This window comes from Aythya marila (genome assembly GCF_965140915.1).
Source record: "Aythya marila genome assembly, chromosome: Z".
Taxonomy (NCBI): Eukaryota; Metazoa; Chordata; class Aves; order Anseriformes; family Anatidae; genus Aythya; species Aythya marila.
Genome location: NC_139080.1, coordinates 54,192,783 through 54,215,947, shown reverse-complemented (window position 1 = coordinate 54,215,947; position 23,165 = coordinate 54,192,783). Strand labels below are relative to the sequence as shown.

General features: G+C 40.5%; 2 protein-coding genes across 5 annotated transcripts in view; one reads left to right on the top strand and one right to left on the bottom strand.

Annotated features, from left to right (window-relative positions):
* Positions 1-22,610, top strand: part of HOOK3 (hook microtubule tethering protein 3) — a 95,591-nt gene extending 72,981 nt beyond the window's left edge. Inside the window, exons 20-23 of one of the 4 annotated variants that reach the window (XM_082782701.1) lie at positions 1,148-1,252; positions 1,364-1,435; positions 2,964-3,100; positions 11,631-14,153. In XM_082782701.1, coding sequence (XP_082638827.1) covers positions 1,148-1,252; positions 1,364-1,435; positions 2,964-3,100; positions 11,631-11,646 — 330 coding nt within the window. In that variant the 3' untranslated portion in view covers positions 11,647-14,153. Of the gene's footprint in view, positions 1-1,147; positions 1,253-1,363; positions 1,436-2,963; positions 14,154-22,529 lie in introns of those variants that run through there. The other 3 variants (XM_082782703.1, XM_082782704.1, XM_082782702.1) reach the window with 3 other exon arrangements.
* The window catches only part of LOC309889716 (E3 ubiquitin-protein ligase KCMF1), a 46,923-nt gene continuing 42,346 nt past the window's right edge, over positions 18,589-23,165 (bottom strand). Inside the window, exons 6-7 of the mRNA XM_082782705.1 lie at positions 20,722-21,004; positions 18,589-19,227 (exon numbers count right to left, since the gene is read on the bottom strand). Of these exons, the coding sequence (XP_082638831.1) occupies positions 18,966-19,227; positions 20,722-21,004 (545 nt within the window). The 3' untranslated portion in view covers positions 18,589-18,965. The remainder of the gene's footprint in view (positions 19,228-20,721; positions 21,005-23,165) is intronic.

Genomic DNA, 23,165 nt, shown 5'->3' with positions numbered 1-23,165 from the left:
GGTGAAAGACAGAATCCTGATTTCCCCCTTCAATAAGATTTGTTTCTATGATCTGTGTTACTTTATAGGGTGCTTTGTATAACAGTAGCATTAATTATTTTTCTTAGGTTAGCTTTTTGTGATCTCATCAACTTTGACTTCTTTTTGGTGAAGACGCTTACAATCATTATAGCCCTCCACTATAGAAATTATGTTTAAGTCTAGTGTATGTTTTATTAGAAACTTAATATACTTTTGAGTCTTCTTCCATGAATACAATACTATTCTGTAAAAATGACTTAGTAACATTTAAAGCATTTATATATCATTCTGAAGTGGTTAGGAAGACAAATCAGAGGTCTCTTCCTATATATCCCCAGCATGTTAAAAACTTGTCTGCCCTTTTCTATTATGGAGAGCTTAGGTATCTAAGCATTTTGCTGGATTTGTTCTTAGTTGAGCTCTGTGGTTAATAGCACTCAAATGCTGCCTGTGGTGGATGCCACACATGAACACAACTCGGTGTCTGTTCATCGTATTAGTAACATAGTGATCGTGCATGTGCCACAGGATGCTTTTTCGCATAAGTTTTCTAGAAATAGCAGCACCTGATACCTCAATGGTACCCCATGGCACCAGGTGTAATCTTTCCAAATTGAAGGGGAGGAAGTAACAGGGAACATGTAAGTAAACCTGAGGTTTTTTGAGTCTTGTAAAAAGTCTTTGAGAAAATGTTTCCACCACTGTGGCCCCAAGGTAGTGTAACCAGAGGAAGGACCTGCATATGTGAGTCTGGTGTAGTGAATCTCTTCAGTTCTGCTTTTCAAAACTACTATTAGTAGTATTAGTAGTATTATTAGAAGTATTATTTTTCATGGTCACATGGAAGAGAACCCTGTTCAGATTCTCCAACATACCGTGACTGATGTTCAGAGGCAGAGCCTCTGTCATGCTGTTTAGCAAGATTGTGTCACGGGAGTCAGCCTCTTAAGACTGCACATCCCTCTGCTGCACATCTTGGAATGTCTTTTCTTACCATTGATATGTTTTAAGTCACTATTTTGTTTTTGTAATCAGCCTTGCATGGTTATAATTCTTTGATTATTTTTTTTTCACTTAAATTGTTTTTGCAGTGTTTAATTTAAAACAATCTGTTTTTCTCTTACAGGTCATCCGCACCTTAGATCCTAAGCAAAACCAGGGTGCAGCTCCTGAGATTCAGGCTCTGAAAAATCAGTTGCAGGAACGGGATAGAATGTTTCATTCATTGGAGGTAGTAATCTTCACGTTTCCTGGTAGATGTGTATTATTCTTGTGTTTTTTTTAGGTGTAGACTAATACTTACTGTACTTTGTTTTTAAATGTATGCTTTTTTTTTTTATAGAAAGAATATGAAAAAACAAAAAGTCAAAGAGAAATGGAGGAGAAATTTATTGTTAGTGCCTGGTATAATATGGTAAGAAAATCCCAAACTTTCAAACAAACAAACAAAAACAAAACAAAACAAAACAAAGAAGGGATTAATATTAGTTATTTCTGGGTTGTTCATGGAATTTTTCATTTATTTACATTATTTTTTTGTTTGAAAATCATTTTCCAACACATAAGACACAGACACAAATGCTTTTTAATCATTTTAAGTTATCGTTATATAAGACTATATTCCTCTGTTAACCTTGGGGTAAGTGAGAACACTTCTGTTATTTTTCAAATTTTAAGACCGGAATTGGCATTTTATAGAGGGAAGGAAACTTCAGATTGCTGTCTTGAAATCTTCCTTAATTGAAATATCTTCAATTAAGCTGACTTACAGTGCTCAGATGTACTTTCTTTGATTCTGCAGCCTTCTCATTGTTTCAAACGAAGGGGCTTAAAGAAAGCTTACTGCTGCAGTAAGCACTCTGAGAAGCAACCTCTTTAACCTAGGTACAGGTTTAGCCCCAAGTGAAGGGTGAACACAGGAGTGTGACCCTCCCATAAAATATTCAGAGTATAAAAAAGCAGCCACACAGCTTTTGCTGGGCATGTGTGCAAGGAGATTTTTCACCTTCAGCAAATATGTTCAAGACTTCTCTTTGGTAGAGTGTGGCTGCATTGAATCTGCTGTCCTGACAGAAGGAATCCATGACCCATGTAACATTCATGGTTCATTCTCCTTCACCATTGAGTTCAAATTCCTCCTCACTGTCTTTTCTGGGCAGAGTTTTCTTCCTGATGTTCTGTGTTCTTGTTATGTCCATGAATATTAAGGCAAAAATAGTACTTGGAGAGTGTTTGAATCCTTTAAATACTGAAAACATTTTCAAGTGACTCGTGCCCTTGAACAATTCTGTTGCATTAGTACCACTTATGAACAGAAGACAGGGCTGAACCAAGAGCTATGGTTCAATAGCTCATCATGAAATAAATCTTGATAGCTTTCTGTATGTCTTTCTGTAATTAGCCTCTGCTTTTGTACACAACTATACAACCCATCACAGCTTTTTTTTTTTTATTTCTTCAAACTTTCATTTCCTCCTTGCATTCATTCCTGCTGAAAACATATTTCCTCTCAAGGTGTGATCCTGCCATATGAGCTAGAGCAGAGATGGAAAGAATTTGTGTTCAGAAGAGAAGTACTCTTCTGGCTCAGCATGCTAAAGGGGTCTGGGGTGACAAGGGGAGGAGGCAATTTTGAAAAGGTTTGTCCAGTCACTGTGTTTATGTGGAGAAGCATTTTGTCAGATGTGGGAAACTGGGGGACATGCTGCTCAACAATGTATTCCAAACTGGACAGTGACTGGGGAGGGTGGGGGGTGGAAGAGAACATGGTAAAAGATCTGGAAGGATGTCTGCCTTAGCCTTGAAAAGGTGATGCTTTGTGTTTGAAATTCAAAACAACCTAGTAAGTGTGGGTGAAGAAGAGGAAATAAAATGTAAATGAATGAAGTTGTTGAATGCTACATGTTCTATTTTTTTTCTAAGAAGTTTCTCTTTGTCCATAGGGAATGACTCTGCATAAAAAAGCAGCAGAAGACAGACTAGCTAGCACAGGCTCAGGACAGTCCTTCCTGGCTAGACAAAGGCAAGCCACGAGCACAAGGAGATCTTACCCTGGTCATGTCCAGCCAGCAACTGCAAGGTAGAGAAGCCTTGCTCTTAGAAAGAAAATTGCCCTATGATCAAGGCCACTTCTGTTGCAAGTGACAGCGTTCAACAAAAAGCAACCAGCATCCTTTCTCTTTCTCCCTTGTTACCATCATTATTTTACAGTTCAGGAAAGGGTTTTATTATGGTTTCCTTGTTGTTTTGTAATGCCCTTTGTTTATGGTTTTTGAAGCCCATCTGTCCCTTTTTCTCTCTCTTCCTTTTTCTGAATGTGCCAAAGTTTTGAAAACATCTAGAGGAGTGTTGTACAATAATGGAATCTTTTAAACTCGTATGAAGCCTGGTCCCTTACAAAAAGCCTCATATGGGCTGTGTAACAATGTGAATCTCCTGTCACAGTTGATACATTTGTGCCTATAAGGGTTGTGATGCTTTACAAGACTGCATTTGTTAAAAGGAATTAGGCTTTTTATTTTTGTGCTATCCAGTTGCTTCAAAAAAAAGCTGAAAACTCATCACAAAAATTCAAAATTAATATATGTTATTGTAAATTATATTTGCAGCTAAAACACTTATCAGTAACAAGAAATAACAAAAAAAAAATCTCCTTTGTATAAAGTTTGCTCTTACTCTTGGCATTTAGTAGGGAAGCAGGATGATTTTTAAGGCTTTTGTTGGTCTGCTGGTTTTACGTGTTGCTGACAGAACGGAATATTTTTAAATGATTTGTCCCACTCTTCTAGATCAAGTGTGTGGTTAACATATAGTATAAAAAGATTGAGGAATATTTGAAATGCTTTAATACGCTACTGCATCGTCCGTTTAAAAAAAAAAAAAGCATTTGTATTAATTTTTTTATAATTATGGACTAACAAGTAGATAATGGATCAAGGCCTAAATTACTGTTGATGTTAATATGCTTCAGTTGTCATCCCCTACTAAGCAACTTGCTTTTAATATATTGATTCAGGGTATATTTGTATCAGTTGCCTTACTAATGGTACCAGTGCCTTCAGGTGAGCATGTTGCTGACTTTGTTGAAAACTGGCTGTAATTTGTTGTACTACCTTCCTAGCATGTATCTAGTTGATCATATGTCACTCTCTATAGCGCCTTCATGTTGATCAGTGGGGTGGCAGATGTTCCCTAGTATTAATTTAGGCCCTGGTCCTACAAAATTCTGCTTTTCCCCTGAGCGATTCTATGTTCTGGCTATCATTTTCGTCAAAGAATTGATGGACACAGAGGACCTGAGTATAGGTTGAAGTCTTCAATCTATTTTGTGGTGATTCTGTTTTAAACATTTTTCATTTTGAAACTGTTTGGCCCCCTAAATGCATGTTCAGTCTGGTTCCTACATTTATTCTTTTACCTTATTTTGATGCCCTTCCCAGTGAAGATGTTTCTTCATAAATACCTTCATAGAAAAGGCCTATTAGCATTTAATAAGCATCTGAAGACCTATATTAATTCACAACTTCAGTGGATTGAACAAAGGATAGTTAAAATGAGTACACCTAGATTAAAGGGTAAGGAATAGGTGGATGGCGCTCGTAGGTATTCCTTTATCCTCAAATACATCATCTGTTTTAATCTAGGCTAAGAATACTTTCAATATGTGTCTGAAAAATGTAGTGGTTTTTTTTCCAGTAATACAAAAACATATGAAGTTCATTAACTTCAAGTTAACTTCAGAATTTCATAAGTTTGTCTTTTATTTGGAAGAAAAATGATTTTTCTAAAAATTCTTCTCGTTAATTCATGATGTGAGAAGTCTGGGCTATACTTGCAAGATAAAATTGAGACAGCAGAAGTATCTCTTTGTGTGGAGGAAAGTTAACAATGGCAGTTAGGCAACAAAGACAGTTTAGGACAATTTCTGTAGTTCAGCCAGCTGATCCTCGTTTTGCTGTCTCTTACTGAGATACCAAATGCTAACAGATCAAAGAAGTCATATATTAGGTAGCAAGATGACCACAGTTTCTGTGAGAAATCTTTTACTGACCTTTTTGTGCAATCCATTCTAGTCCTTTGAAGAACTCTTTACTGCATGTCGTGTGTGAACAGGAGCAAATAAGCGAATTTGATGTTCTTGCTCGAGAGTAGAATGTTTTATGTCACCCAGAGAAAGAATGTAAGAACACTGAAAGCTCCATTTTTTATTCTAATCACACTGCCTTTGTCTGTTATCAAACTGCCAAAGCCTACTTGTGAAAGAAAGGAACACCAGGACCTTAAAGGGGGAGGGGGGTGTCTCTCGTAAATTTATTTAATAATTTAATTTACTGTTGCTATTAGTTGCATATCTAAAATCACTTGAATATAATCTGCACACTAGAATAAAACTACTTGCTTTAATTATTGTAACATTTATTTTACTATTTTATTTCCAAAGTTCTGATGACAGACAAATGCTCCTGATGGTTGGGAGATGTGCAAACGCTGATTAGAAGCTTTGTCTTTAGGTTTTCTCTCATGGCTTCTCTTCCCTCCCCTCTTTCTGGTTGTTGATTTTTGTTTTCTGTTCTGTAGGTTCTCCTCTTTCTGTTTGGACTTTCCGTTTTCCCATAAGACAAGACATTGAGGCATGTATTCAACAGAAGCTCAGAGCTTGTGTTGAAGACAAAAATCTAAAAATGTATTGCAGTCTTATACCTATGCATCTAAAGAGCATCTCCCTCTATCCAGTTCCAATAAGTCTTTTTTTGACTTCTAATGGTAGTCAACGAAATTTAATTCTGCGTTTTTTAGCATTTTCCTTTGATTATCTGTTGCATACAGCAATTATTAATTGTGTAGCGTGGATGGCTCTGAAGAAATCCTTGTTTTGTAGTTTTGGAAGCAGCGTGCTATTAAAAAACAAGGACTGAGAGTGTGACATGAGGTAATAAGCACCTGTGCGGAGCTAGCCAGCTGTGAATGCTGTCTATTCTTTGTATCTCAGTAAAAGAATATAGCAAAAAAGCCCCGTAAAACAGAATTCTCTTAGTACAATACGTACTTCAAAGAAACTTCTAGGAAGACTTTTTTGGAGGCAACAAAGACTATTGACATCAAAACTGTAGTGACAATGTTAAATTATAGGCTGTCTCGATACACTACAGAAAAAAAAAAGCCTGCAGACTGGTCTTAAAGGAAAAAAAAAAAAAAAAAAAAGCTCTTCAGGGCAGTGATAAACAACTAAAAAGTTCATGAGATTGCATTCCTAAGTGCTGTGCTGAGGATATTCCCAGAACAGTCCTTCTGGGAGATGTAAATTAAATGCCAACAACACGCAGCAGTTAAATGCACACACATGTTCGTTGTTTAGAGCTGAAGCCTAGTTTCTGGTCTTACAGAATGTGTGTGCAGTCCAGTTTAAGTATTTCTATGTTAAGTTGTTAGCATGTGTGATCAGATGTTGCAGAAAAGAGTATTCGTGTTCCCCAATTTCCTTAAAGCAACACTTAACCATTTGGATCCTAACATCCATTTTCCAAGTGTTCTGATCTAATTTAAGGGCTGTGTGTCCCATCCACAGTGCAGAGGAAAACAAACTGTAGCACACAGCTGTATATATTGTAAAATGAAGCACATACACATTGTCTACGAGGTGTTTTTCATCATCTCTTTGGAAATGACCAAATGGTAATCCTGTGCTGTTCTGATGATGTCCCTTGAGGTGGCAGCATTAACTCTGCAAGTTCTTTGTGGCCTTCTGTTCACGTAGACAGCACTGTCGGTTTTATATTCAATGTGTATGAAAGAATTAATATTGACAAATCCTATTGCTGCTTTATGATCATCTTGATAGTAAGTGGTATGTGCAAGCTGTCAAGAAAATTTAAGGGGATTTGTAGATTTTAAAGCCCTTGGTATTTTGACTTATGCACATAGCTTTTGCTTTTTCAGTTCTCTAGTGCGTGAGGCTGTCCACGGCTTCCTGGATGAGCTGTAGTGGGTTTGATTATCTTGATATGTTGACATTTTCTGTAGATATGATAATTGGAAAATATTTTAACTTCAGAGCTTGTTTTTCCTCTAGTTAGCAATTGCAGGAAGACCATCTTGAATGTGGCTAGTTTTTCTTTCTCTTACAAAACAAAACAGTTCCTGAATTTTATTCATTTTATAGATTTCCCTCCCCCCCCCGGACAGTTTGACATTTTGCAAGGATTGATGAGGGAGCTATTTTTGCACTCAAAGTCAGAGATGTAATACTGACTTCTTGTGTTTTTTGCACGTGTTTTAGGTAGAATGTGGACTCTTTTTTTTTTTTTTTTTTGCAGTAATACTATGTTGATAAGCTTTGACATCTCCAAACCAAGTTTAGCAAATTTTGGAGGCGTTTTCTCACCAGTATTGTGCAAATAAATAGCTAGAAGAGGTTTCCTTGACAAGAAATACTTTCCAGTGATGTTTTTTCCACTTGAAAAAAAGTAGTTGTGCTTCAGGTGTCACCTGCAGAATAGTTTGAAAGCTGGATTATGACTGAAATGTGATCTCAGGAGGTGATATGCTTAGAAGGAAACCTCATCAGAAGCCCTTCCTTAGAACAGCTGTGTTAGCTGACGCTGGCAGTGTGATACATGTAGTGTTCTGTTAAAACGAGAAGGTAAATCATAAACGTAAGAGATTAAACGTAAAAATTGGGTGAGCATGGAATCTGATGAATGAGCTCTTGAGCCACACACGCTGCACACAGCCCAGGCAGTCCAGCTCTATTCTGCACTGGCAAGGCTTCCCTGCTTTGTGCCTTTCATTAGGAGAAAGAAGTGGAGTCGTACATTATTGGATATGCTGGTACAGGAGCCAGGAGTGGCAAGGAGTGAGTCTCACTTGTGCTCAGAGCATCTTCACGAACCAGATACTGTTTCTGGGGTCAGGCAAAGGCAGATGTCAAATTGTTTGTCGAATCCTAGCCACATCTCAAGTTAGTCACTTCCAAGGAATCCAGAAAACTTCCTGGCATCACTGCTTTGCTCCTGTGATGTTCCTTCCCTCTGGAAGAGCAGAAAAGGACCAGAAGCCTGTCAGTACTTCTGCAGAATATAATAAAAAATAAGGTTTGATTTCTTCAGTTCGAAGGTGGAGGAGACAGATAAATTCAACCATTAAGTACAAAAATCTGAAGAGCAGTGTGTCTTTCACAGTTCTGCCTTTTGGTGGTAGTTTAAAAGCAGTGAAATGAAATCTGAGCCTTTGGAGATCTTTGTTTTTCTAATTAATTTTGAATTGTAGTTGATGAAGCATTGGAGACTTTTCCAATGTCAGTAAAACAGAAACTGTCACTATCAGCATCCTCAGACTTCTTTAATCTTCTATAGCAAATCCCTGGAGATTTTGTCTCTGCTGACAGTCTCACTGCAGTATTTGGAGATGCTGAGGATTTCTCTAGTCCTGGTCTCCGTTTTTGCATTTTATTTTATTTTAGTGGATTCACTGAAATACTGGGATACAAAGGTCATTTTTTAAGTACATCATCAGCTTATTTTATTGATACATAGACCAGCTAATGAATGTAGATCAAAAATGAATGAATGTAGATAGAGAAGTCCTAGAAAACTTGACAAATCATACAGTCCCACAGGACATTGTACCAACACTTGGCACTGTCGCCAAGGCGGCTTCCTAAACAAATCATTCTGGTATCATAAAATACTTGTAATATTGTAAGACAGTTGCAATAAAACCATTAGGTTATTTTTCTATTATCATTATTTGAATAAAACATTCCTTATGCAGTACAGATTTTATAAAGTAGAGACTTTTAGTTCTCAGCCACCGAAAGTTGGTAACCAGGAGAATAAACCTGTTTCTTGGTGGTGTCAGTGGTTTTGAGGGGTTTTTAAGTTCATATTTAGCAATATCAGTAAAATCTTGAAACAGTAATAAAGGGGACATTCTAAGGCCACAATTCTTAGAATTTATAATCCACTTTGTATTCGGTCATTGTAAGAACTACAAAAACTTGAAGTGGTGTTAACACAGTTCCGAAAAGATGGGTTAATGGGTTCTTTGAGGCCTAAAATCTAAAGGAAATGCTATGGGAAAAAAAAGAATAGATGCAGGAAAGAAAAACTTTAGCAGTAGAAGCCATTAAGTGATTTTAGAAATATTTGGGAAGAGTGTAGTGTTAGACTTGAAAGTAAGGACAGTACTAAGTAAGTACTGCCCATGCTTTCAGGTAAGTGCTGTCCTTAATTGCAAGTAAAGATGCATTGCCCTGATGACTTCGGTGATTCTGTTACAAAATACTAGTTATAGACAGCAGATAGCTACAGAAAGCCTCCTCTCTCTTAGGACTGAACATACACTGAATACAAAAGTAGTTCCTTAGTAAGAACATGGGGTTGGGTTGGGTTGTTTGGCTGTTTTTGTTTTTTGTTTGTTTGTTTGTTTGTTTGTTTGCATCAGGTTTGGCTTGTGTGAGCACTGTTCTGAAGTCAGTGTGTTGGTAGGTGGCTCCAGAGCAGGCCAGGTGAGTGAGAAGGAGAGGTTCCCATCCCTCTTGAGGCTGTGATGTGCAGGAGTTGTCTGTCATGTCTGCGTGTGGAAAAAACACAGGATGACAGAGAGAGGTTAAGGAGGTTTTAAGTCACTAATTAACCACTTACAATGAAGTGGAGCTAATGAGATCTGGTGCTGAATATTGAAGGGAAATGGCTCACCAATAAATAATCCCCCAGGCTAACAGCAAGCCATCAGTTACATATAGCTGAAGTATTTTGTACTGGTAAGACAAGGGAAAGTCACTCCTCTATAGGCAAGTCCTATGCTGAATAAACTGTCCCATTCTGAAGGTGTCACAGGAATAGTGACAGGTCATGCTGAGTGAATTTACGCTCACGTTTCTGTCATCTTCCGGAGTGCTGCTGCAACAGGTAGCTTCTGAAAGTATTGATTCATTTTGAGAAGTTCCTCAAGAGAAAGAAATTAACAGACAGTTATTCTAGAGCAAGGTAAGAATTTCAGGTTTGAAGAGGGCACTCTCAGATGAACCGAGCTATCTGTACATCCTCAAAAGAGAAGAGAATACGCTGTCCAGAATTGACAGGTCCTCTTTAAAAGTACTAATGTCCCAGGGAGAAACCTGCAATGTCATTTCTGTTTATGTGCATCAGGTCACTCGGAGCATTACAAAACAGTAAGTCTGAACTGTGTAATAGCCAGGTGAGATTAAAGGAGTAGCCTGTATTCATTTATGCATAATAGAATAGATAAATCCTTATATAGCTTGAACTTTTATTTTTTGACTAACTGCAGTAATCTTCATATAATTAATCCTGAGCTCTGTAACTTTCTGCATCCAGGCAGTGCAAAGCAAGTGTAACAGCGCATCTCAGACAGACAGTAGTTACTCCACATACACTCCCAAGGTCTGCTTTGAATGTGTTCTTTTTAAGCATTTTCTGGGTTTATTCCATTTGATTTATGTGTGTATCTTCCTCTTTTTCAACTGTTAGCTGATCAGCATTCTGAGCAGGAAAAAAGAGGGACATACAAGCTGCAGGACTTGCAGCAGAAAGACCTTTTATCACTCTAAGACCTTGAGTTTAGTTCTGAATATTTTTCCTTCTGTATGTAACCTGGGTTTTTCCTGTCACAGGAACTGTCCTTAGAACTGTGCTTGACTAGTGCAATATTAGGGAGTCAGAAATGGGGAGAGAAACGGTTTGCACAGTGTGATTTCAGCGGGGTGAAGCTAGTGAGGGACAAGTGAAAGTGAGAATGAGCAGTTAGTGCTCTGCCGTGCTGTGCAAGGGTGTTTGTGCTGCTTGGGGAACCTGAAAGCACCGTAGCTGTGTTAGTAAAGCATTCCACCTGTCAGTCCACTGGCCACAAGGGAGAGTGTATCAGCCTATACAGCTGTCCTCCAGACTTAGGTTCACTTCTGCAGTGTTGTGGTGTGGTCTTAGGGCTCCTACTTGGTGTGTTTTAACAAGAATACGTGTAATTTCCTTGTGATTAAAACCTTCATGCAATGAATGAGTAGCGCTTCCCAGCATAATACAGCAGTGATGTCGTTTTGGTGTCCTGCACAGAATGATCTTTGATGAAATATAAATGCTTGAAGTTTATTTGCGGTGCTCAGAGCTTGAAGTCCCAGGCAGAGTCATTTTGACCCTGATGATTGTCTTCTAGTTTATAACCATGCACAGTATTGGACAGGCACCTTTCACTTTGTATTGAGCTTGATTTTTTTTTTTTTTTCCACTAGTCGTACTCACAGACAGCAGGAATGCCAGAGATTTTCATAGCTGTGTAAACTTAGTTTCCATAGCTATGTTAGCAGAGAATGGTGCCCTGCAGAACGTCACTCAGAAGTGTTTAAATTTGTCTGAACTGTGTCTAAATTTTGATATTTGTTCGAGGCTGTTTTGTTGCTGTTCCCAATTCTTGGCCTATAATCCTCCTGTTAATTCGAAGCGCTGCTCTGGCAAAGATGTTTTCCCTGTGAATTTGCACAATTTGAAGTAGAGACGGCCTTACTGAACTGCTTTGAAAATACTTGTTCTGTTCTCTGTTTTTTAAATGGTGATGTGATCTGCTTTTTAACTTTCTCTTTATTCTTTTATTTGCAGTGATGTGGTTGCATGACCTGCAGCATTGTTATAACAGGGACTGTTCAGTGCATGACTTGCTTTTCTGTCCAGACTGCATAACCAAAACTTAACCAGTTCTACACTTAAGACTCATGGGCATCTGATTTCAAAGGGAGATCTACTTGCAGAGAAGCCTATCATCTTGGGAACTGGCTTTCCCATTTCCCGCTTCCATTTACTATTTATCTTCACAAAAAGTCTCCTATGAGGCTAAAAGAGAGGAAATCCAGTATTCAGAGCTCTACAGGAGGCGTTCTGCAAACTGACAGAGCACTGTCAGCTCTCCATTTTACTTCTGTCTGTCCACTCCATTTAATTCTGATTAACAGCATTAACACACAGACCTCCTGCAACATTTTCATATACTGAACTATAAAAACCTAGTCTTAATGAGTTCCTAAAAATGCCTTTTGGTTACTGTTAAAATTTTAAAGCACCTGCACCCTTAAAGGATATACTTTGAATTTTAAATAATTAAAAGTAAAGCCAAGGAGGTGTTTTACCAGGAGAAATGACTAATGAATTGCTGCTTGGCCAGCCCATCTTCCTTAGAAAACCAGGCAAGGTTCGTCAGATAATCTCCGAGACAGGCAAACTACTGTGCAGTCCTTTGCTCGCAGACACTGCCTGCTTCCTTACTATGTATATATGCAGTAGTTTGTGGCTGTTGTATTTTTCTCTCTACGTTTTAGCTGTGTTGTCTGTTTCTTTCAGAAACGTTTTTTTTTTTTCCAATCTGTGTACAATTGTTAAACAATCTGAGGGAAGAACGTGAATGGAGATAAGTATGAAAGCTGTCGACACTTCCAGTATTATGCAGATTGTCCTTGCCAGTTTATAATTTGGGTTGTTTATATTTTACCTGTACTATTTCTTTTCTCATTATTGCAGTCTTAGCTATTTCATTTCCAATTGCACTAGCTTGGCTGTTTCTTTGTATTATGAAGTTTAGCTATGAAATTTGCAATATTTAGACAGTATAACTCGAAATGCTTTTGCCTATATTAATTTAAAGAGCTGCTTATTTAATATTCTTAAAAAAAAAAATCTGCACATTTGTACTACTGTATCTTTGTTTTGTATTGGACATCCAGTACTGGCAAGATCCAGAAGGCAAGGGGGTACTGTAGTGGTCTAAGTGAAGACGTTTGTTGTACGGGGGCTGGCAGGGGAGAGGTGGGGAGGAGGCTGCCCAGCCACAGGCCGTGCCGCAGAAACCCAACAGGGCCTGGAAGCAGAGCACACCCTGAGCCCTGCGGTTTAAGCCCAGTTCTAGGGAAAACCCTGCTCTCGCTCGCCTGGATCCTAACCCCTCGGGGTGCACGGTGCCCTCGGTGCCCCTGCCGCAGTGCCTGGTGCCAAACCGAGTTGCTTGGAGAAAGGCAGAGCGAGGCCCACCGCTGCCTGCAGCGGGCGGGTGTCCCCGCACAGGGGAGGCAGGATCCCGGGGCTGGGCTGCCCGTGCTGGTGGTGCTGCTCTGCCTGACAGTGCCTGGAGGGTGAGGACTTCTCCTCCTGGCCCGGCAGTGCCTGTGGCAGCGCAGCCCAGGGTGGGCTGCAGGAGGCTCCGTGCTGCTGCCGGGCCCAGTCCAGCATCGCCGAGAGGTCTGTGTCTTCCCAGGTGCCAGCCATCGATCCCTTTGTTCTGTGTCAGGGCAAGCTTTATTAGACAAACCCCTTCCTTTGCGTTGTGTGTCCCAGGCATAGTTCGTCTCCCATTTGCTAGTGCCGCTTCTGCCGGGAGCGCGCCCTTCTCCAGGCCACGCTGGGAGCGGGACCGCCCAGCCCAGGGCCGCGGTTCCGCGCGGGGTGTGAGGGGATAGCTGCTTTTGTCACACCTGCCTGCAAGGGTGCCCCGAGCCGAAGCTTTGCTGTACCTCATTTATCCCAGTGGTCTGTGCAGTTTAGGAAACTATGTATCGGTTGTTCTTGAGCCTAAGACATTTATATGTAACTGTGTTTAGCTTGACGAAACTTGAGTTCACTAATGCAACAGAGAACCTGCAGGTAGCTTCCAGCAAACGGGCTGGCTACTTCGACTCGGTAGCGTAGCGCCTCTCCCAAGAGGTGACGGCGGGCTGCCGATGCAGAGGTGATCTCCAGCATGTCTCTGATATACTAATTTCATTTATGCTGCATAGAAAACTCTCTTACTTTCTTAATAGCAGCTTGTTTGACAGTCCAAAATTAAGTGTTGACCAATTATCAAAGTAACTGTTTGTGAAGTTGACAGTGATATATTTTCTGTAAGAGAATGGGTTCCTAGAGTGTCAAAACATTAATTTCCCATTTCGGTTCATCTATGAAATGTGTAACTACCAGATTGTCATGGTAGCAGTATTAATATACATATCTGTATATAGACAAAAAATACCCGGTGATGACCATTAGAATCAAAAGGTTTAATATTTTTTCCCAGTCAAATACACTAATGCTTCCAAGGTTACAGAAGAGTGTACAGTTGTTAAACAAGTTGTAAATAAAGGCTTATATAAAACGCAAGTGCTTGCTTTGCCTTTCTTTGGTGCTTGGTTTTAAACTGAAGCCAATGAAGCCAAGGCACAGTTGGCATTGTAGCTTCTGGGCTGTGTACATGTGAACACGTTTAGTGTTTGTGTTGTGTCTGCCCCGTGCTCAGACACATCACAGGCATCGCGCCTCATTTCCCAAGGGCTTTGTGCAGTAGAACGAAGGGAAGGGGGACAGCACCAGCAATTCAGCAGAAAATGTGAACCTCCTGAATTGTCTTGGAAGGCATCCACTGCAGCTGGCCAGCCCATCACTGCAAGAATTACCTCCCTGCTGTGCCTCCGGAAAGACCAAGGCTGCTGAAGTAACACGACTTGGTCTCACTGGTGGAAGTGTAGCTGTAGAGGTAGCTGTATGGGTATGGAGAGGAACGAACCAGCCCTTCTGCAGTGCTGAACAGCATTGCTGTTTGGGGTGGGGAGGCAGAGGGAAGGAGCAGACAGGCACAGTTAGCATGGGTAAATTTTGTTGGTTGTGAAAGAGCAGGCAGCAACCAGCGAGAGATACTGAACCTGCAAGTATTGAATGTGATGCTGGGGGAAAGGGGATGTGCAAAGGTCCTGCAGCAGCCTTTCAGGGCTGCTTTGTACAAAGAGTTTTGTACAAGGAGGGAGTGCAGTAAGAAGAGGGCAGCATCCCTTGTCTGCATCCTCTGAGGTGCAGCCCCCCTGAGGTGGTAATGAGTTGTCCTTGCACTGCAGGCACTGAGAAAACACCCCTGGACAAGGGGAGGGGGCACAGATGGGAAGGGGAGGAAAGGAGCAGAAGAAACCAGGTGAGTATTCAGGGATCACCTCCTCCAGGAGCACTGCATTGCACACAGTGAATAGGAAGTCGGGCAAAAATGCCAGGCCTGCAGGGTTGCCCAAAGGGAGGGAAGTGGGGCCTGTCCCACGGGAGGAGCATCTATAAAGCCAAGACCAGCCCGATGGATGAGGGAGGAGTAATGGATGTTGTCTTCCTGGGCTTGTGTAAGGCTTTTGACATTGCTCCCCTTGTGAGCTCCTCAAAGACAAGCTGAAGCATGGGCTGGATGAGCACTGGAGTGGATTGAAAACTGCCTGAATGACTGGAGCCAGAGAGGGGACCATCCCCAGGCACCAGGACACACTGGGGCTGCCCAGCTGGGAAGCAGCTCTGTGGAAAGGCCCTGGGGGTCCCAGTGGAAACCGAGTTGAAGAGGAGCCAGCAACGTGTCCTAGCTGCAGAGATTGCTAATGGTGTCTTGGGCTGCATTAGGCCAAGTATTGCCTGCAGGTGGGAGGTGATCCTCCCTTCCTCCTCAGCACACCTGGAGTGCGGTGTCCAGCTGTGGGCTCCCCCATACAGGAGGGGCATGGACATAACAGAGAAAAAGCGCCCATTGCTCTCAGTCCCTCCCATTCCCCCCAGTTCCTACTACCACCTCTCCTGCCTCTGGCTGTTGTGCTCCCTGATATCCCCTTGTTTCCCCTGTTGCCCACCTTTCCCCCCCACCCCCCCGCCCTGTGACCCACCCTTCTCCCCACCTTCCCCCTTCCTTCACTGCCTCTGCAACTTTGATTCCCTGGGACCCTGCCTGGCCTGCGGCACCCCCAGGAGGGCACTGGTCCTGTTCTCCCGCCCCGGACACATCCTTAGAGGCCAAGAGCCTGAATTGACCTCAGAACAGCAGCGTGTCCCATTGAGCTGGCCAGCAGGGCACATCAAGATGTTAAACTCAAGGGTGCCAAGGTAAAGGAGAGGAAGAGCAAGTGATGGATCTGGAGGAGGCACCCATGGATCCACTGCTTCCAGTTCAGATCTTCTGAGGGCCAGGAGGCAGCAGAGCATCTCTGCCTGCCACAATTTCTGGGTGGTGGCAGGGAATTACCTTATGTTCTTCCCAAACAGGCAAACAACTCAAACCCGTACACACAAACATCTGAACGCCCAGTTTCTGGACCACACGAGTGCCCACAAGTTACCTGAGCCCACACCTCCATGCCTACCATAAAGGCCTTACAAACCACACCTGTGGTAAAGGAGGGTGGAAGAAAAACAAAATGAACCTCCCACCCCCAAAACAGCAGCCCACACAAACACTCCCACACCCCAAACATCCCAGACCACCAGTAAACAATGACAAGAGGTGGATGGAAGCTAAAATGCACTTTCGTTCTGTTTGCCACATTGAACTCACAGTATTTTGTGAGCACAGAGCACTCAGGCTCACTTTTATGAAATGGTAGATACCCCCACTTCTACTCCCCTGGGGCAAAAAATATCCAGTGCTTCTGGGAAGTTTCTGAATACTCTTTTCACTGTAGCATGCATTTTCAGGATTTTTTGGAAAAGTGTTTACGAAACACCCAAGAATACAATTCTGTGAAAGCCCCCTCAAAGGAAAAATGCTGCCCTGCAAATACAAATTGGTAGACTACTAGAGTAAACACTTACCTAGTAGTCATTTTATATTATTTCTAAAACAAAAACAAAAAAACAAAAAAACAAAAAAACAAAAAAAACACCCCTAAGAGGCCTGACTGGTACATGCAAGTCAGCACATACTCAAGTCTAAACGCAGATAGCATCGGTTTACATCCTTCTCCCAGTAAGCAGAGTGTGGGAATGATGTGATGCAAATGTCCTCGAGCCCAGCCACAGACCCCAAGTCGCAACATGCACAGAGAAGAGCCAGTTCACCTACCTGCAAAGAGGCTTGGATTCCTTACTTCAGCCCCTGCCAGTGCGCACAAGTCATCAAACACATTTACATCACTCACCCAGGATTTTCACATGAACTGACTTTCTATACAGCTGGAATTAAGGACAGCTACAGAAAGCTCTGGAACAAAACTGTCTGTGTAAATACATCAACAACAAAGAAAATCAACTGAACAACAGTCTTGAAAATGCTTTATTGAACCGTGTGTCTTATTGTAATGTGCAGAAGATGTGTTTGAAAAGACTACAACTTGAAAAACTTTTGAAAATCCTCAACAATCAATAAAATAAAAAAAAGTCCCTACTCGGGGTAACTCTAAGGATAACCAGAGGCCTCATGTAAATTTTCCCTTAGAACATTTTCTGTTGCAGAGACTGAAAGAAAACAAAGCTAGTACTGCTCTATGTGGAAACAATCAGGATTTGAGGATTTTATTATTATATATAAAAAAAAAAAAAGGATGGAACTTTAAACCTCAGTCTATAGGGTTGCTTCTTTTGCTGCTGTTATTTTGGATTAGCATACACGTCACAGTTCTGCTGAGAACACCACCTGGTGTTCAAGTCTGTAAATTTACTCTACAATGCTAGCAATGCTGCAGAGATGGAAGGATACAGAGAAAGAGAGAGGGGGTGAGGTGAGAAAGATCTGGAAAGACACCATTATGTTATAAGCCTAGTTTAATTATTATTATTATTATTATTTTTAAATCAGAAGCTGTGTGCACTTTTGTTTTTATAATCTAACTTTACATTCAAAAAAAAACCAAAACAAAACAAAAAAAAAAAACAACCACAGAACAAAAAAGGAAAGAAAGCCAAAACCAAACACACCTCTTCTGTCCTTGTCCTTGGGCTATTATGAACACATATGCACAAGAACAGTGCACTTTTTTTTTTTTTTTTTTTTTACACCACTAGGGCTAGCAATATAGGCATGTAGGTGTCACAATTCAACTAAAAGACTTTTAGAACTTTTTTTATACCAGCAAAAATAACCAAAAAAGAACAATAAATAGAAGGTGCTAAAGTTAGCATTAAGAATTCAGTTGTAATATAATGACAATCTGGGGATCCAAATCCTCAAGCTCTCCTGATACTAACATGTCTCTGCAAACTATTAAGCAAATACATAAATAACTCAAAATATGATTGAGGCTGTGAAAGGCTTTTTAAACTAAGACAACATGATCCAGGTTAACTTTTTTTTTTTTTAAACACAGCAAATATATGAATCATCTACACCTGAATAAAACATGTTTAACAATTAAAAAAAAAATTAACAACCACAAAAAAGAAAAACTTTAAACAAAAGTGAACATCATTTGATTTCAGGGCACACAAAAGCCCCTTGCAGTAGCTTCCAGCAGTGGTCTTATTGTTGTGTCTCCTACAGATGCATAAAATGAAGTTCAACTCCACATTGACGTGATGAATAACAGGGCAACATAATGATCACATATAGCAAAATGCCACACCCCGGTCACGACAATATAAACCCACTGCAGTTTCCATCGTGTGCAGGAACAGCACATACAGGTGTCATTCTGTCACATATTATTCAAAAGCTACTTTGTGGCCACAAACTGCACTAACCTTTTCGTTATGTAACCTTTGAATAATGGGAAAGCTTTGGGTTTTATAGTTCTGCTCCTTGTATTTAAATTTTTAAATGACAAGGTCACTAAAACTCATGCACGCTGCAAAAAACATCATGCAGTAGTTAAGGTAAACCATCCAAGCAGTTTTTATTCATTAATATTCATAAATACACACAGCAGCTTCATTAGAGATTTTTCTTTTTTTTTTTTTTCTCTTCAGTTTGAATGTGGAGTATTAGGAGAGCCTTTTGCATGTCAAGGTACAGGGCACAGAGCTTTTTGCTCTGCACTGCAACCTACATTTACCTGCTAGAAGTAAAAATTAGTTAAGTGGAAATGATTATCATATATATCTTTTCTCTCTTTCTTTTGAATGTACACAATGTAACAAGAGTGACAGACCTGAAATTACAATCACCAAAACAAACCCAAGATAGTTGTTGTCCACTTTCATTGGCAAATACAGCACAGAGGACATTGTCTGCAAAGTGGGATGTCATCAAAGAGGAGGTGGAGGAGGCTCGTTTCCTTTATTACTCTCTTTTAAATTTAGGTTTTCTAAAGCAACATCTAGAGGCATAATATCTACACAGCCCATAGCACCAAAATCGGCAATTTCCCCCCGCTCATCCTCGTCTGAGGAGGAACTTTCTTCCTGCATCAAAGTGGACAGTAGAAGCTCTTGAACAAACAGGCTGCAGTCTGCCCGTTCTCTTTCCATTGACTGACGCTCTGCTTCTGACATCTTCGGATCGTTCAACCTGTACAGCAGCAGGGAAACAGAAGGGACAGGCAGTCGGTGAAAGCGCATTTCGCTGGTGACACTTCTGGCGCACGCTGGAAGGCACACAAAGACCCCTGCCTCGGGACACTCCTGCCTGCTTTTACTGCACACATAATGCCTACAAATCACCAAGGCACGATAAAGCATTTTCTACCACTTCTCTTAGTTGACAGCACATGCCCTGGTAGAAAAGGGAACTGCTCACTCGCACTCTGGAAATAACTCGGGGACATTTGCATGTACTTTGATTAAGTTTCTCAAATAATAATGAGCTGCTGATTGAAAGACATCACACAGTATTATTTTGGACTTCGATAAAAATCAGCAAGGCATGACAACTGAAATCCAGGTTTCTTTGCACAGGAAATGCAAAGAAATATTAATATTAATCATCTTTTAATACCGATTAATTTCCTGTTAAACAATACTATCTTCTGACTTCCTCTCTCTCTCCCTCTCTCCCCATTATGGCTTTACTCTACATGCTTGAATCACTGGAAATGCTCCTTTCACTGGACATAGTTAGAAAAACAATCACTATCTAGTTATGTAATGCTTTTGTTCCTCCTGAAGTTGAGATGCAGCAATTAATGTTTACCCATTGCTCAGGACAGAAGGTTTGAAAAGATGCTACCAAGTACAAACAAAAGCACGGTATGTTAACTACAGACTCAGTGAGGGATCTGGCAGAAGTCTCTTGCCTGGAGTCACAAGTAGCTCATAAAGCCAAAACTCAAAAGTATTTTCCTTTTGAGATTTGCAGAAAGCCATCTTCAAGCCTAATCCTTTAAGACATTTGTAGTTGGGGGAAAAAAAAAACAACACCTCAGTGCACTTGTGAGATTGTCTCTCTGTTTTGCAAGCACTAAGACCACCACAGAATACTTCCAAAAGCAGAGTAAGTCCCTACAGGCCACCTATGAACTTCTACTCTTGGATATTATATTTCTGTCAAAAATGTGGTCAAGCAAGTAAGTTTTTGATGAACATTTTATACCTTTAAATACAAACACCTAATTGTAGATAAAAACAAATGGAAATGGAAAATTCATAAGCACCATATTTCTTGTGATTGCAATATACAAAGAGATGTGACATTTAATGCTCCTCTGGTATTTTGAGTATTTGTGGTAGTCTACAACCACACTTTTAAGTACATTTGACAAAGCAGATGATTCAGTGGACAAAAATCTTTCTTTCAAGGGTGGCACATGAATTCAGAGAGGGAAGCAGTCTCCTTTCAGGGTTCAGTTCATTGCGACCACTGTTGAGATCTAATCGTGCAGGATATGTTGATGATAATTCTGCTAATTCTGGGATAAATTTGATGACACTTAAAGACTCTGCTTTACTAGGGCATGTGTCTAATTCCAAACACATAACAGTTTAATTGAACTTTGTCTCTGGAAGGACCAAGGAAAACTGAAGTGGTAAGAGGTAAGTATTGTAGAAAACACACAGAACAAGTTACCTTGTAAGAAGAAACTGGGAATTCTGGATAGTCTGCTGACTGTTTTCTGTGTTAGATGTGTTGGTGGTTGTTGTAGGTTGTGTAATAGTGGTGTTGACATTGATCGTGTTGGTACGCCTAGTTGCATTGCGTGCAGTCTCCAGTTGTTGTCTCGCTGCCTGTGCATGTTGTCGTTCCAACTGCAGTTGCATCTGCAGCTGCTGTAACTGAGAAGCGGAAGGGCCAGAGGAATTGAGCTGTCCTCCTGCAGAACGCCTCACGCCTGACAACTGAGATAAAAGCTCTGCCAGAGAAGAGAAAGATAACTACGATGAAATACGTTATGTGACTACGACACAATAGAAGGAATACACCCTGAATTCCAGTGCATCCATTATTTTTTTTTCAATCAACAAAAATACAATATAAATAATGTTGGAGAGCCCATGAAATTTTTTTTCAAAAAATTCCCAACACTCAGTATCTCAAAGGGTAAGGAAGATCAAGATATGCAGATTTATTTCTAATAAAAAAGTCAAAAGTTTAAAGCCTGCTAAATAACAAAAGAGCCCATCTATAGAGAACACCCAGTGAAGGACAGTATCCTCTGGAGCAGTTCTCTGAAACTTCAAGACAAAATACTGAATGATTAGGAAAATACTTCATTTTGGCTTTGGTTAGTGATTTTATTTTTGTCTCAACAAACATGCCCCCAAAACACAGGTTTCGCCATCCTAGTATCATAGAAAGAAGCTGTATTGTGTAAGAGAAATACGTGCTGTCATTTCAAACATTCAATAACATGAATTTAGCTATAGAAACTTGTTCAAGAATTGCCTCACAAAAATGTTGACAAGCATGTTTGCTGTTGAAGTTTTTACTTCTGCAATCTTCTAGAAATTAAGAAGTCCATCCTTAAGTCCTCCCTTCTGAATGATGCAACGCTTATAGCAAATTTTGTCTGAAGATTATTTTTTGAATCAAATACTAGCAGTAAATTACTGTTTGATGCATTACTGCAGAATCTCTTGTACACCCCGAAGTTGTGTACTCCTTAGCTGTAGTTAGTGCAAGGGCAGAGGAAGTAGGGTGTGATACCCTGGCATGGAGAAGAGGGCAAAGTTATCATAGGTCAGGATAATTTTCCTTCCATCGCACTAATAAAATACAACCCTTTTAAATAAGTCTAATAAAGCAAAATGAAATTCTTTTCTGTGTCAGGAATTCAGAATGGTCAAGTGTTTTTTTTTTTTTGGTTTGTTTTACCAGCACTGATAATCCCAACACTAACTTCTAATTCCATTTTAATTACTAGAAAAGGCCAGAGAGAAAAATATAGGAATGTAACAGATACTACAAACTCCATCATTCTTAAAACAGAAAACTTTGAGACATCTTTCCTATTCATTGTTTTACTAAAAGGGAAGAAAAATCAAACTGTCAGACAAGATTTGGATTCATTTATCCTCACTGTAAATTAAGCCTAAGTTAAGGCTTATTGAATAGCTGAACAGTACTTTGAAGCAGATGTGAGCTTGAGATAGAGGCTTGATATGAGGAGGAGACCCAGGCAAACAGCACTGAACTGTAAATGCTTTTGCAAAAATGGCTTACATAAAAAAAAACACAAAACAAAACAAAAAAATGAAGTTGCGAAGAGTGCTGTTTTATCCAGTATTTAACTCCCATAAGAGGGAAGGCCTTCTGTGGCTGAAAAAAAGCCTCAGCAGCTTGAAAACCTCCAGTGCTGGGGGATTCCACCATGTACTTGGGAATGTTTTTCCAGGGATTGACTGTTCTCACTATAACAGATTTCTTTCCTGTATCAGGACAGGACCTCTCCTGCTGCAGCCTGTTCCCGTTGCCCCTTGCTCTTTCCATGTGACTCCTTGTGAAGAGAGAGCCTTCACCCCCTCTGAAGCCACCCTTTAAGTACTGGAACACTGTGATGATGTCTGCGCTTAGCCTCCACTTCTCCAGGGAGAAAAAAAAAACAAACTTCTGCAGTCTGGGAGCCCCTGCTTGGGACAGGACATGGCCTAAGGAAAAACCATTGATCACCACCCTTTGAGTGTGACCTCATTTAAGCTATTTTCTTCTTTTACTGGGTTACGCTAAATCAGCTGGGGAAAAAGTGTTAAAGCAGGGCACAGAGGGTCAGCAGAGCACCAGAGCCAGCAGAAGGAAGGAAAGGGGACTCATTTAAGGAAGGCAGCTTCCCTTTCAAGGGCAATGGTTAATTAAGCTGGCTGGCTACCTCTGTGGAATTAATAACCTAGAAGAAGGAAGTTCCAGTTTAAGCATTTATGCCTACTCAGCATCTGAAACAAAGGTGGATTACGGCAGGAAGTTCTCATGTTTCCCTAACACACTGGCATGGTCAAAAAACACTGCATAAAAACGTATTTCTGACCAGGAAAAAGTTACATTTTAGAATTGTCTTCATTCCTTCTCTTCTTCCTTGT